We start from the raw sequence: 16,076 nt of genomic DNA, 5'->3' as shown, positions 1-16,076 counted from the left end.
GAACACTTGACATTGAAATTTGAACATCAGATACCCCTAATCAATTTTTATAGTATCAGTGGTATGTAGGAAAATTATTAGAAGCACCAGATCTAAATAATCTTGTTGAAAGATAACAATGTTAGAATGTTAGCAAGTTAGGGGTATTTGAAGGATAAATAATTTATTAATCCCCTCATTTTTACTAACACACTGTTTAGTCCCTCTATTTTGAAAAACACATTAAACAGAAAAACCAAAAAGTTAATATTAACAAAATGTAGGGACTTTATAATGTATTTTTCAAAATAGGAGGACTAAACAGTGTGTTAGGTAAAAATGTTAGGACTAATAAATTATTTACCCTATTTAAAATTGAGAAATGGGTAAAATGGAAAATAATAAAATCATAGCAGCAGCAGCTATTATCAGGAGTCTATCCTTAAACACAACTTTATAGAACTTTAAAACAATCTTTCTTTTGGCATTCACTAGTTTCTAATTTCTCTTCCAATTTATACAATTTTTTCATCATAATAATATGATTGAAACTAAAATGGACAATCAATCTTGGCGTGTTCTGTTCATCAACCAACTAAATCTTCAACTCACTAACCCCGTACGTATCCATACCGTCATACTTTTGCACCCAAGATCGACTGCAAGGCGAGAGACCATAACCAAATCATATGCATCGCAAACAACATGAATTACATACAAGGAAGTCAACAATATCAAACATTCTAACTGTAAGCTTTCACAACAAAAAGAGCCGATTCATGACTTCATCAGTCGCACTTACCTTAACCCCTGCAGGAGAGTTGCCAGGCTTAGCCGTAGTTGTACTACCAAAAACGCCAACTCCTGAAGAGTTTCCGGGTTTTGTTGTAGTTGTGCTCCCAAAAGTAAATTTTGACTTCTTCTCAGCAGGCTTTAATATTTGGAAAGAGCACATTAGTGTCTCATCCACACTCATCATGGCACCAGCATTATCAAATTCTCCGCAATAATTAGGTGCCGAGAATATAGTTACAAGTTGCCTGTTGGCAAAAAACTCGTAGCCATCCTCCACAACCTGAAAAACATATTTTAGGAGGAAAAGGTGAATTGAGAAAATGCTGGTAGAGATAAGAAAAGCATATGCCCTACAACAACTTCAAAGGCTGTATAGAAAGCAATTCCTCAGAAGAAACTGAACTGTTCATTATGCATGGTACCAAATTGTTTGTTCTCCAGAGAGTTATAGTAATAGAGAAAATATGAACTTGAATAAAAGACTTCAAAAAATAAATTAAAATGCCATTGTTGGTAAGAACCTGATGAGCTCGGCAAATTAGATCCAAATCATGCTTCTCAAGAAACTCTGTCACCTTGTCATGACCAAAAGTAAACGAGACTCCTCTGTCATTCGCACCCCAACCTTGAACTTCTTTGCTGGGATCCGACCACAGAAGATCACAAAGTAAACCTGTGTCTGGAACGTCAGTTGGACGCATTATATGTCTAATTTGATCCAAATTATGCAGGTCAGGAGAAAGACCTCCATGCATACAGAGAATCTTCTCATCAATTAGAGCCGCCACAGGTAGGCAATTAAAACATTCGGTGAATATCTTCCATAACCTAACATTAAATCTCCTCTTACATTCATCGTAAAAACCATATATCCGGTTTATAGAAGCACATTCATGGTTTCCCCTCAAGAGGAAGAAGTTTTCTGGATATTTTATCTTGTATGCTAGGAGAAGACATATGGTCTCCAGACTTTGCTTGCCTCGATCAACGTAATCCCCTAAAAATAAGTAATTAGAGTGTGGAGGAAATCCACCATATTCAAACAGCCTTAGAAGATCTGAATATTGGCCATGGATATCACCTGCATGTGATAAACAGAGTCTATCAACAGATATTTGCAAACCTTTCCTTTATTTATTTGTTTATATATACATATTAATGCTTTCACTTCTGAAGTCTAAATTGTTCTCACTAGTTGGCTAGTTCCGCCAATTCCATCCACACACACAAACACAATGGTTTCAAATCCATGAATTTATAACACATCAGTTAATAAAATGATTTATCTATACAAATTTTTTTGATATATAAAGGGGCATTCAAAGAAATCAAAATCAGACATTTAAAGGTCATACGAAATTCAAAACCGAAATATCGCACGCAAATAAAAGTATTAGACAACAACGTATAGCAGAAAATTCGCCAAAATGAATACTGTTGAGTGAACAGTTCGTGAAGAAGAGACAAAGGCTGAGAAATCAACATAATAAACATTGTGATTACAGAAAGTTTGGATATGAAACACATTAGCTAATGATAATTTCCATGTTTTGATTACTGCTCTGCTCTTCATGGTATAATTACACCAGGATTCAAATAACTCGTTCAGAAGTTTGCAAACTAACCATACAATGAGGGAATTATCTAGATTTAAACCCATAGCACCACAAAGTTAACCCATTAAAGTTGACACTGGCAATGGCTTAAAAAGCTGAGCCATATTAACATCACTAAAATCATAAACTATCATCACCCATCAATCACGTAACAGCAGTCAGCATGGGATCCAAACACACCATTGACAAATTCTATGAAAGACAAAGATAACAATATTAGCATAATTTGTGTACATGCAAGTGGTTTTGCACCAGAAATCAGAACATAATACTGGATAGCATGGACCACAAAGACACAAAAGCCAGTTTGGGAAAACAAGCATTCATCTTTCTAAGAAATCATGGTATGGATCTTCTGAGGATCCACACACACAAGTGTAAACTCATATACAACACATGCTATTGCATGCAGATACGCACATAGAAAGATTTTAATGTGTAGGTAAGCAACTGAAATGTGTGTTTGAGAGAGAGAGAGAGAGAGAGAGAGAAGAAGGGAGACAGAACTTCATAACAAGAAAAAGTATGTCAATATCCATTAAACAAGAAAGAAGAAAAAAGAACCATAACTACTCCAAGATACAAACCGTATCTGCATCTCAATCAACAGTTATTTAGAGAGAAATGTGCAAAAAATACCATAAAGTATTTATAACAACTCACATCATGAGAAAACTGTACATGCAATTGTTGCCAAGGAAAGCACATAGCACATACAACAATTCATGCATCACAAACCCAACACAGTCAGCATAAGTAATACCAGAAGAGGGCCAGCCACCTTGTATAAACTTATACATAAAGTAATACAAGAAGTTGGTTAGCCAACTTACACATACAATAGTTATCTGAATGCATCGATTAGACTCTTATTTTGTGATGACTATAAAAAGGGCGGCCCGGTCGCATTACGCGTCCCCGCTGAGCGAGGGTCCGGAGAGGGGTCCCACCACAAGGGTGTATTGGGGGCAAGCCTTCCCTTGCCAATTTAATTGGCAAGAGGCCGCTCCTAAGACTCGAACCCGTGACCTCTGGTCACACGACAACAACGTTTTACCGTTGCGCCAAGGCTCGCCCTCTTATTTTGTGATGACTATAAGACGTCAAAATAAAATAGGCCTTAACGCACAGTTAGCATCCTAGTTAAAGTTACGCTTGGTTGTTTCCTTTGTAAATTACATGCAAACCTAAATCAGTTAAAGTATGATTTTATTGCTCATAGTTCTTCGCTTGACAAATGTATACGAATTCCTGCATCCTAGTGCATTAGATAGCTGAAAAAACCATACAAATGCAGTTCACATAAGCTTCCGAATAATACGCAAATTTAAGGATAGGAATTAGCAACTGGTCAATTCAAACAAACATCTGTGACACCAGTATTCACAAAACAATCGGATCCACTGTGGAAGACTCTTTACCCCATGAAAAAACAGCCATAAACTTTTATTCAGATTTTCAAAGACAATTGTAGATCAGAAACTCATAGTGCATGTCAGCTATACAACTAAAAGCTGCTTGGCCTATCTCAAATGACGGACGGTCTACGAGCACAATGTATAAAAAAAGAATGTTATTGATAAGAATATATTGGGCATTTGGGTGACGCTGAACTATTTATTGCAAACAAAAAATGAAAAAGCATAGCCAACCCAAGTGCTACACCTCTCTAAAGATCATATATTCAACAGGATTGACTGTAAAAGAAAGATTCAAATAGCAAGGCATCAAGTGGAGATAAGGCTTAGTTATCGTAGATAACACAATTTATTTACCACAAGAATGCCAAGCACTGGATAAACCTTTTGGAGCCAAAAATAAAATGCACCAACTTAAAATAAGCATCTTACTATTTGCTGCAAAAATTCTGGGACTAAAGTAAATGCATTCTTTACACTTTTATCAATCAGTATACATGTCACATATTCAGTTGAAATACAACAATTATAAAGATGACTTTTTCCCATTTTGATTTTATGCGGCACTAGTGTTGCAGACTAAAAATATATAATGATTTTTTCAAAAAAAAAAAAAAAATATATATATATATATATATAATGATAATTATGATAATCTCCCAAACATTAACTATGTCAAAGATTTTTCATCCAATTTGTCTGTAATAGACATAGATTCAAAAATTAAAAACTAAACAACCTGATGTTTCTAACTCACAGACAAGCAACACATCTAGAAGGAAATTCGACAAGAAAGCTCCAACTTAGATTAACAAAATTGAAACAAACATAAAAGCAATTGAAAACATGGTACCTAGCTTTAATTAACGAGATGGTTTTGGCAAGTTTAAGTCGTACCATACACCTGCTGATCAGTCAGGTTCTAGACAAATATATAAAACCCAAAGGGGCTTAAGTCTAATTCAATATGAAACTCCATGGATAAAGAACATAAAATCAAGGGATGCATTTGTGTATCAAACAGAAAATTGAGTAGCCAAAACTAGATAACCATAAATGGAATACAGGTATCTCCCACTTTATAAGTAACTCCCAAGAAATTAAGACCATTCCATAAATCAGTCTGGCAAAATAGAAACCATAAACTCCAGATGAGTTCAAAATATACAATGGAAGCCAAATGACCTCAAAGAAACAAATAAAAGAGAAGATACACATTTGAAGCCATATAGCTAAATGGCCACAACAAAAGATCCCTCATCTTAACCCACAAAAAGAAATGGCCTCTCCACATAATCAGAAATAAACTGCATCATAATGCAAAATTAGGGTGTGTATAATAAACAGACAGCACCCCAGACAAGATAACGAAAGCACAACAACATCACAAACAAGTAAAAAAAAATCAACACAGTTCAGCACAAAACTTGCCAACATCAAAATACAAAGAAAACTTAGAAAGGGGCAGCAAAACCACAGTAAAGCACGCAGTAACCTATAGCATCAAATGGGTTTCATCTAAAGTAAACCCCTCATAAAACACAAAATTGACCTCTAAAACCACCAGGAACAACCAAATAAAACTCAACGAGAACACAACAATCTTACTGATTTTATATCAAATACGAACATAATCATGTCAAATTGACTCCCAACAGCAAAGAAATTAAACAATCCTAATCAATAACTAGAAAAATAACAAAAGTAAAACACAAAGTCACAAATTAAACAAAATAAAACAGTAAGCAAAGAAATCCGAAAAAGAGAAGAATCAAAACATCCTTGGATTTTCCAAAAAGTAAGAAAAATACCACATATCTTGATGGGAGCTTCAAGGTCCAAGAGATTAGGTTGTTGACTAAAAATCTCTTTAGAGACAGTACAAAGCTGCCGGATCTCAGCCTCAGATAATTGAACCTGCTTACCAGGTTTACCCCTAACCTCTAAAAGCCGCTTGATAATATCATCTAGAACAGCTTGGTCCATTCGAGTTGCTCCTTTCTCTTTTTGAGTTGAGAAACTAAAAATCAAAGCAGAGTAGAGTAGGAAAGAAAAGTCAACGGTGGGTTATCCTTCGGATGTGACTGAGAAACGAAAAGATGAGGAAGACGAGAGCAACATGTGCCTTTGAAGATGAAGAAGAGGGAAGGAGAGGGAGGGAGGTGTGGTCAGATGTCGTTTCGTGGAGAAAAGAGTGACGTTTTGGGTGGACATGAGCAAGTCTGGAACATTTTAGGAGAATTGTTTTTTAGAAAGAAGAAAGAAGAAAGATAGGGTTTTTCAAATTGCAAGTGGAATGACCTAACCTAACAATTTGGGTAAATTTCTAGGAATGGAATAAACTTGTTTGTTAGGGGAAAAATTGAAATAAGTTTCCTTTCACTTTTCTATATAATATTTGGGCACAACAATTTGGTGCATTCTAGGCAATTCTTAGTGTTCTTTCCATATAGTTTACACTTACTCATAATTAGGTTTATAATATAAAACTTATAGTAAATTGGAATCGGTTCCACGTGGCACATCAGATGGGTCGATGTTTACGTACAGAGAATTGAAATGGATTCATGTATATTGGTTAATTTGAATTAGTGTAATTATCCCTACTCCGTCAAAATTTAGCCATCATTGGTAGGTGATCTGTAAATTCCACTGTAAACCTTCATCGAGTTCTGTGGTTTGTCCTGACCTTGGGAGTGGGTAGACTTATCCTTACCTAAACTTTAATTTATCAAAATAAAGATAATTATATTTATTTGAATTAGCTAATTAATTAGGAAGGTTTTAAATTAGATTTTATGGAATTAATAAATTAATTATATTTCCTTAAAAGATTTATCCAATTATCTAATATATAATATTAGTAATTAAAAATAAATTTAAAACCTATCTAATTAGAAATATATCATTACTTCCTAATTGGATTAGGATGTGATTTGGTAAGGAGAAAAAAAATGGGTAAATTATAAAATTGGGTCAAATGGGAGGCCCATTTACATTTTAAGACCCATTATCAACCAACTTACATATATAGACTATGCCCTTAAAACTTTCCGGAAATGCCCTTCATATATATATTAGAACTTTTGCATTTCACCCCTAAACCATTCGCGAACTTGAACGACGAACACCAAAAAACTCGAACGACGAACATCTTCAACACCTTCAATCTTTACATTTCTTCTTCCAGCGACTTTCAACCGATTCCAATGGCAAGAACCGGCAAGAAGGTATGTTATTTTGTGATTTCTGATTAGGTTTTAACGCTTCTATTCCTATACTACGGTGATTTTACTTCTCATGCGATTTAGAAGTAGGGTTTGCAAATTTATTGTGTTTTTTCGTTGGTTCATAGCTTCGTTTTGTTATAATGATACTTATAAATAGTTAAAATCAGTTGTGGGGACCAAATTTTACAGAATCGACCAGTTCGCGAATATGAGTTTACCGAATATGAGTTTACTTCGCGAAGATCAAAATCTGCGAAGTAAACTCATGTCCACAAAGCAGGCGATGCATATGCTATTGTTCCGCATATGCGAAGTCGCGAATGCGCTTGTCAGTTCGCGAATGTCATATTCGCGAAATGAGTATTTACTTGACTAATTTGATATACTTTATGATTTGGAAGGGTGATCATTCTAAGTCTAATTCCAAAAAGAGGAAGAGGACATCAAAGACACTTAAGAAGAGTATCAAAGACACGTTTAGGTATCCCTACGCCTATGATACGAGAGCTACTATCACAGTTCGTTCTGATGCTGAGGTGATGAAGAAAGTGAAAGAAAGATTATCCACATTGCAGTTGGCCATGTTCAGGAAAACATGTTTTGGGCATTTGGTGGACTTCGAAGTGTATTCGTTGTCCTCTCCTCTATGCCACGGGGTTCTTACAATGGAGATCAATCCGAAAGAGGGTAAATCCGGAGAAATGTGGTTCCAAATCAATGGTGTTGAAGTGAAATTCGGTCAGCGTGAATTTGCACTCATAACCGGATTGAGACTAGGTGATCCGTTACCAATTTTTAAACGGATGAGCAATTATAAAAGGGAAAACAGATTGAGGAATCTCTATTTTGGAGGTAGAGAGAGCATAAATCACAAAGATATATTCGATACCTTCTTAGAGACTAATTGGAAAAAAAAATAACGATGATGCGGTGGCAATGGCTATGTTGTTCGTTATACACAGGTTCCTACTCACAACTGATGCAGTGAAAAAGGTTGATGACAATATCATCAACCTAACTGATTTCCTGACTGTATTTAACTCGTTTCCATGGGGTGTGCCTGCTTGGAATGAGCTGTACAAGACGATGGGACGTGGGATCCCAGGAAGGAAGAAGGCATTTGACGCGTACAACGTGGAAGAAGGAAAGAAGAAGGCCGTCCCATATCAGCTTCATGGATTAGCACAAGCGTTCCATGTATGTTTCCTATATTCATGTGATTTACTTAATGTTAGATTTCAACTATAATGATTTTTATTTAATACTTTGTAGGTTTGGATACTGGAGATATTGCGTGCACCCCCTAAATACTATTTGAGGAGACCAAAGAACGTGTACCCTTGTATATGTCGGTGGATAAGTGCAAAGAATATAACTTTCTTAGAAGCTGAAGAAATATTTAAGGTAAGTACATATGTCTTGTGTACAGAATTAATGTGTGCTTTGGATGTAAGTAACATGTGCTTATGGAGTTGGGTTTGATTTTTCATGTTTTCAGTCAGCTGATGTGCAAGCATCTGAACTTGTTATCGAGGAAGACGAGGCAAAGTGCGATTGGTATGCACCAATGAAGGATTATTTTGATGGGAAAGTTGTAGACCTTGACCTTGATGTGTTATTCGCACCTTATAAGGGGTCTGAGCTAAGTCAAGAAGAGGAGAACAATGAGGAAGAGAATGAGGTACATAATGAGGAAGAGAATTCTGTAGAGAGTGAGGAAGAGAATGCTGTAGGTAATCAGGGCGAAGAGGATGTTGGAAATGAGGAGGAAGAGTATATTTATATAGATGAGGAGGGCAAAATTAGAAACGAGAAGAGGTGTAAGAAGAAGAATGAAGTGAATGTACAGGCAAATGAGGAAGAAGAAAGGAAGGCAAGGATGCGGGAGAGATTTGAAATGTTGAAGGTGGAACTTAAAGATTCATTGGCAGATGAATTCGAGCGGAAGATGAGATCGGAGTTCAGTGAGTCTAATAGGCGGGAGAGGGTGGAGTTGAAGGAGGGGTTGATGGCAGAGTTGAAGGTGGAGTTCAAGGAGGAATTGAGGGCAGAGTTGAAGGTGGAGTTAAAGGGAGAGTTGAGGGCGGAGTTGAAGGACGAGTTGAGGGTGGAGTTGAAGGAGGAGTTGATGGCGGAGCTACGGGCTGTGAGTAAGGCAGATCGGATGGGAGAGCATCTTGGATGTGATATGTATACAAATTTCGACTTTGTAGGGGAATAGATGGGGATGTGGGGGAGGCGAACGTTGTAGAAGAGCATGGTGCGGAACATAGTGAAGAAGAAAAGAAGAATGAAGACCAGGATAGGAAAGAAGACCAGAGTGGAGTAGATAAGAAGGAAGAGAGTGAGAGGAAGGAAGAGGGTGAGAGGAAGGAAGAGCAGTGTGGAGAGGATAAGAAAGAAGAGGGTGAGAGGAAGGAGGAGCAGTGTGGGGAGTTGATTGAAATCGACGATGACACGGAACCACAAGAGATGCTCCCTGAAAAGGTATATGATAGTTTATATACATGTAGTTTTATATTTATTTTTAATATGTTCCTTACAGGATGTTGGTCGTTATATTTTGACAAGAAGCAATTATCACTTTAAGCGAGAACACACAAGCCGTGATAGATGATATGCATAAGCCTCAGCCGTTAAGGGTGGTGCGACAAAGGAAGCGATCACATCACGTGACAACACCGTACACGGAGGAAAAGAAAAGAAAAAGGTGTAAGCAGTTGGCTACGAAGGGAACTAAGAAGGTAGCCAAGAAGGGAACTAAGACGGTAGATCAGTGCATGGATATTGTCGTATCACAGAGTCCCGCCTTTCCTAGGGCACCTCTTGTACCTACGTCATGGTCAGTCCGGATTGATAAGGACGATGTGTCTACATATGAGGTATGGAGGAATTTTTGCAACAAAAAGTCATCAAGGCTCGTTAAAGGGACAGAACCACTGCAGCCGAAAATCCCGTGGTTCATACAAGCCGAGACACCGGGAAAATATTGGGACGGCGAGGTATTGCTTTTAAATATTATGGTTTGTTTGTTTGTGATGCATATGTTTGTGAAGCATATGTTTGACTTATGTCTATATTTCTTTTTTAACTAGCACATCGATGCATTCATGTATCTGTTGCGGCGCCAGTCGTTCGAGAATGGTTTAGATGCGGACTGGACTACATGTGATAGCCAATTCACCGGATATATACAATTTTCACACAATCTGGATATGGGCCACGTGTGTAATACGATCAATGGGAGAGATGACATGTTTATGAGACCATGGAAGGGTTTGAAGCGAATATTCATGCCATTCAACATAAAAGGAAACCACTGGATATTAGGAGTGCTAAATACAACGAATATGCACATGTACATATATGATAGTTGTCTTTCTAATGATAGTGAGGAGAAGCTTGGTCAAGTACTCTAGAGGCCCATGACCGTACTTGCATACGCTATTGGCAAAACCATAGGGTGGACTAGTCAAAATCAGGACAACTGGATAGGGTGGACTAGGCTACCAGACACTCCACAATAGAGAACAGCATCGAACGATTGTGGGATACTGGTGTGCATTTTTTCTCAACTTTTAATAGCTGGTCGGCAGGTGCATGAATTAGACCCAGATGACGGAGATTTCCTTAGATTACGTGTTATCCTTGAAATTTTCCATGGCAAACTGTATAAATTTTGAGTTTTACTATTGGTGTTTTTTGTACGTGTTATATCTTTTGTTATATATTGTGCCCATTGCATTCGCGAATTCGCATATCACTGAATTCGCGAAGCTACCAGTTCGCAGTATTCATATTCGCGAAGGTACCATTGCATATGCGAAGCACATCAGCTTCGCGAACATACCTCCTGATCTGCAAACTGGTGTATTCGCGAACATCCACTTCGCGGACATACATCCTGATCCGCAAACTGGTGTATTCGCGAACATCCACTTCGCGGACATACATCCTGATCCGCAAACTGGTGTATTCGCGAATTCGCATATCTCTAAAATCGCGAAGTTGTCCATATATTCGCGAAGTTGTTTTACACAAACTAAAACACACATTATTTCGATACAACCAAACATTCTAAAAACACACATTATTTCGATACATCCAAACATTCTAAAAACACATTATTGGACTAGTTTAACAACACATAAACTACATTAATCCCTCATATCAATCCCAACAGACTGCTCGGTCTCAAAAATCTCTACAGCTTCATGGATTGTGTCGATATAATCAGATGGAAGACTTGACCATGGTGTTTCGGCACGTCTCCAGACTTCACTGCAATTGTTTTTTTGTGCACTTGCTCGTTGGAGAGAAATAGATGCATCAACAAAAGATTGCCAATTTGCACATAAAGAAGTTGGATAAGCATCATGAAGCTCATAAAATGCAGTAGACGGTGTCACTTTCAGGAAAAATATTACAGAAATATTTTTCCTCTGCGTATAGTTTGCTCTGAAAACCCTCGCGTTTTCAAACAACAATCGAGAAAAATACGCATTCCATGCATCAAGTCGCATAAACCATTTCATAAATGTTTGTACGTTTGCAGGAATAGTACCTCCACATAGACCGTCACACCATTCAGATAAAGAAAATTCTATTGGTATGTAATGCATGTAGCATAAGAACCAACACATGTGCATTGAGCTCCCGGGGAACTCTCCCCTTATTGGAAGTTTGAAACAAGACATAAACGGGAAATCAGGATGAAACATTTCCGGTTGAATAAATGTTTGCCCGTAACAGCGGACAACATCATATTGATATTCAATCATCTTTTGAGTACACTCAGACTGGTTGAGGGTTGTGATGATGCTATATTCCATGGGGAAGTTGGATGGATCCATTTTCACAAGTGGGTAATAATGGAGACTGGGATGTGTGGGTCTTATAGAAAGCATAAAGCGAAAGATCCCATGTGCTATCTACTGAATCATTACAGACCCCACTATCTCATGTGTTATCTACTGAATCATTATATAGAACCCACTATCCCATGTGCTATCTACTGAATCATTATACAGAACCCACTATCCTATGTGCTATCTACTGAATCATTTTACAGAACCCACTATCCCATGTGCTATCTACTGAATCATTATACAGAACCCACTATCCTATGTGCTATCTACTGAATTAGTAAACATAATTCTACAAAACATAATAAAGCTTCATCGTACAAATTCATTACAATAATTAATCTCACAAGACATAAGAATACTTGTTCTTACAAAAACATAAGGATACTTGTTCTTACAAAAACATAAGGATACTTGTTCTTACAAAAACATAAGGATACTTGTTCTTACAAAAACATAAGGATAAATTCTGCTCAAACCGCATCAATTGTTCGAAGTCCTAGAACTTCGTGAACTTGCTATTGTACTTGGAGTTTGAATTGTATTTGGCAACAGTCGGTGACAATTCAACCTATTATGCCCGCTATTCCCACATCGGCTACATACAATTGGCAATGGGTTTTCACCTTATGACGGTCTTCTGTTCTGACTTCTTGGTCGTCCAACTGGGGCAGCACCTTTTACAGGGGGAAGCACCTTCCTTGGAGGGTCACAGTTTGTCCACTCCGTCTGGGGTCCGAGTGGGTAGATACACTCTGCGTAAGCTAATCTAACTGCGTTGTTGGTGTAATATTTATCAACCCATTGGTATGCGTTACTTAGTCGATTCTCACATGCAACTTTACATACATGTTTACAAGGAAATTGAGAAAGTTGCCATTGCCTACACGTGCAAGTACCTGCATCTAAGTCAACAATACCCCCTTTCCCTCGGTCCCCAATTTGAAATGTGTGTTGGTTTATTCCACTGAATGTACATGGTATAGCTTTAGTAACATGTTTCTTCATCTTCCGTTCACCGTACAATGACAGATAATGTTCTCGTGCTCCTGGAAATGGAAACATAAAGGTAATGTATTTATGTATCATCTAAATTACCAGAAATGACAACGTATAAAATATTTACCAGCCGCTGTTTGTCTTTCGTAGAACCATCGTTGGACAGTAGTTCTAATGTACTTTATCAACATTGTGATGGGCAAATGTCTTCCTTCAACCATTACCGCGTTCCATGATTCAGCAATGTTTGTTGTCATTATGTTATAACGACGGGTATGAAAATATGCACGCGACCATCTCTGGATACCAGCTTGCTCTAGATATACTGATGCTGGGCCATGTAGCTCACGTAGTCGAGCGAATGCTTCGATAAAATCTGAAACCCTATAAGCTTTAGCAGCTCCCCAGTACACATCGCCTATCTTTCTAACTGGCCTGAATTTGGCCTGCAGGTTCATTTTCAAATGGTGACAACAACATCCGTGTATTGCATTTGGAAACACCAAGTTCACAGCATAGTCAATTCATTTGTGCCTATCAGAGATGACGGCAAAATTCTCTATGTCCCCAATACATTCTTTGAGCTTGTTCATAAACCAACTCCAAGCCTCGTTGCTCTCGTTTGGTCCAACCCCAAAAGCGATAGGATAAATCTGGTTATTACCATCTTTCCCAACTGCAATGTACAATTGTCCTGGATACTTACCTTTTAGGAAGGCTCCATCAACGCAAATGACAGGCCGAATGTGTTCTTTAAAAGCTCTAAGTGAAGGACCAAACGCCATAAAGAAGTACTGAAAATGATCAGCATCGTCGGTTTGAATATGTGTTACCGTACCTGGGTTGTATGCTTTCAACGTCTCACAGTAGTCCGGCAACAACATGTATGACTCTTCCGGTGAACCCATTACATATTCTATCGCCCAATTCCTTGCTCTCCAAGCCTGCATATACGACAAGTTTATTTTATAGTGGGTCTCAAAATCTTTCACAATGTCCTTTGGTCTAAACACTCTACCCTGGATATCAAACTTATCTGAAAGTAGTATGCCAACCACTCGTTTCCCCGCTTGCCTGTGATGTGGTAACATTTGATCCCTAGAACATGTGTGGTTGTCCATTGTATCCATTCTTTGGAGCCTAAACATACTTGAATTGGATATCGCAATTCCTCCAGCATGCCATTTACATACATCCGAATGTCTACATCTAACCTCAAACATGGACTTGTTAGACTTGTACACTTTCCATTTGAACCTGTTATTCACTGCGTATTTACCTAGTGCATCCTACAATTCTCGTTTGTTGGAGAACATGTCGTGTACCTTTAAACCGATGACCCCTTTCGATGAACTATCTTCAATAGTAAACTTAGGTGCATCATGGATCTCAGGTAGCCATCGAAATGGATCACTCCTCTTCCTTATTGTTTCTACATTCTCTGCCAATACCCTACTTTGGGGAACAGCTTCGCAATGCGATTGTCTCGGAGGGGTAGTTTGTCCATCATTTACCGTTTCCTCTGTGTCATCATGACCCCAAATGTCATCGTCGTACATCTGGTCCTCCGGATGATAAACCGAATTCGAGCTAATATCATCTAAACCAGGAGTGTGGGATGCAATATTGCACTCAGTGATTGGTTCTTTTTCTGGCCTATGGGGGGGGCGTTCAACAGTTGTGTTGTCTACTTTAGGAGTTGTTTCAAATACAACCGTGGCATTGGCATCACAACTTGAATGAATAACATTCTCTACCTTCGTGACTCGCGGTTGGATTGTTCGTGACTCAAAATTAGCATATAGTGGGGTAACATCGTCATTTTTCATCCGACAATAATCTAAAAAACACTCAACATCACTTGAATCAACAATCGGAACTACTGCCCCAGGTAGTTGATTTCGTCCGTAAGTTAACTGCATAGTCATACGCAGATCAAATGACATTGGATCAACATGAGCAGTAGTGTATACTATCTCTTGCAGCCTTTCCAAGCTCAATCCCGGAGACATCTTCATCAATTTCTTCTCACCCCCCTCGTATATCATGGTCTTACCAACTGTTTTCCACCGGCCATTCCACATGATCACACACAACACAAACTGGTCTGACATGCTTCTATCAATAATAAACAAAAAAAAGGAATGAGATAACAGAATGAAATAACATACACTTCGCATACTTCGCATAATTCGCAGTTATTCGAATATGCGAATTCGCATATTTCGCAAATACATTCTCAGACTTCGCATACTTCGCAAATACGTAAAATATGCGAAGTGTGCGAACCCAATAATGGAACACCATATCTTCGCATACTTTGCGTATATTCCATATGCGAATTCCGCGAAGTATGCGAACAACAAACGCATACACAGCCTTCAATAGACTTCGCATATTAAGATTTCGCGAAACGAAATCATAATATGCCAAGCACACGATCTTCCGCGAACGAAGTTCAGATTTACAAATTTCTAACCTCAAAAGTAAACTGCTGCTGAAACTAACATCAACGAGTTCAAAGCGATTTAACCATATGAAACTAACATCATACTTACATGACAAGGCTTGGGCTTGGATTGATGAAGGATCTTAAGGAAAAATAAGAGAGAGAAAGAGCGAGCTGTGAGAGTGAGAGTGAGATTTATCCGAGAAAAGAGAGAAGAGGGGATAATCTGATTAAGTAACTTATATATATGAAGGGTATTGTGGGTATTTCAAATTAAATCAGTCTATATATGTAAGTTGAACAATAATGGGTCTTAAAATGTAAATGGGCCTCCCATTACACCCATTTTTGTAATTTTCCCAAAACAAATATAAACACTCATAATCTCATATAGGGGTAAGGCTAACACTAGTAGTTTTTAAGATTTTATATTCTTAAAGCAATTGACAAAAAGTTATCTCCAAACACCTTAAACCCTAGTCGGATTTCATTGCTCCTCTTCGTAGTTCGTTATTCGTTTGTTCGTGTGGACTAATTAACATTAGAGGATACTCTATACTTGAGTATCTAAGAGGTTGATTGGAAATTGTATCAAGCTACGGAGGATTGCTACACTAATAGTAGATCACCGTCAAAGAGTTCAACACGATTAGTCTTCTCTTTGTTAATCTTTTAATAGATATAATTAATATGGATTAAAGAATATACAAAACGTTTTGTTATCC

At 37.9% G+C, this 16,076-nt stretch overlaps 1 protein-coding gene across 2 annotated transcripts; it reads right to left on the bottom strand.

Annotated features, from left to right (window-relative positions):
• Positions 1-366: 366 nt before the first annotated feature.
• LOC136205425 (serine/threonine-protein phosphatase PP1-like) lies at positions 367-6,146 on the bottom strand. Of its 2 annotated transcripts, XM_065996014.1 has the most exons (4): positions 5,620-6,143; positions 1,296-1,855; positions 782-1,054; positions 367-638 (listed from the first exon to the last, which is right to left on the bottom strand). In XM_065996014.1, exons 1-4 carry the CDS (start codon positions 5,792-5,794, stop codon positions 615-617), a joined length of 1,032 nt encoding a protein of 343 aa, XP_065852086.1. In that variant the 5' UTR covers positions 5,795-6,143; the 3' UTR covers positions 367-614. The 2 variants fall into 2 exon arrangements, with proteins under 2 accessions (XP_065852086.1, XP_065852085.1); XM_065996013.1 differs by having other exon boundaries at positions 367-1,054; positions 5,620-6,146.
• Between the last annotated feature and the right edge of the window lie 9,930 nt (positions 6,147-16,076).

This window comes from Euphorbia lathyris, chromosome 9 (assembly GCF_963576675.1).
Source record: "Euphorbia lathyris chromosome 9, ddEupLath1.1, whole genome shotgun sequence".
In the NCBI taxonomy this organism is placed as follows: domain Eukaryota; kingdom Viridiplantae; phylum Streptophyta; class Magnoliopsida; order Malpighiales; family Euphorbiaceae; genus Euphorbia; species Euphorbia lathyris.
This window is presented reverse-complemented; position numbering and strand designations above follow the sequence as displayed.

Bases quoted from the DNA above. Each gene is read 5' to 3' on its own strand.
- LOC136205425 (XM_065996013.1), bottom strand. From the start codon at position 5,794: ATGGACCAAGCTGTTCTAGATGATATTATCAAGCGGCTTTTAGAGGTT. The intron at 1,856-5,619 runs GTATTTTTCTTA...TATCACATGCAG, and splicing joins AGCTCCCATCAAGATATGTG to GTGATATCCATGGCCAATAT. The intron at 1,055-1,295 runs GTTCTTACCAAC...TATGTTTTTCAG, and splicing joins TAATTTGCCGAGCTCATCAG to GTTGTGGAGGATGGCTACGA.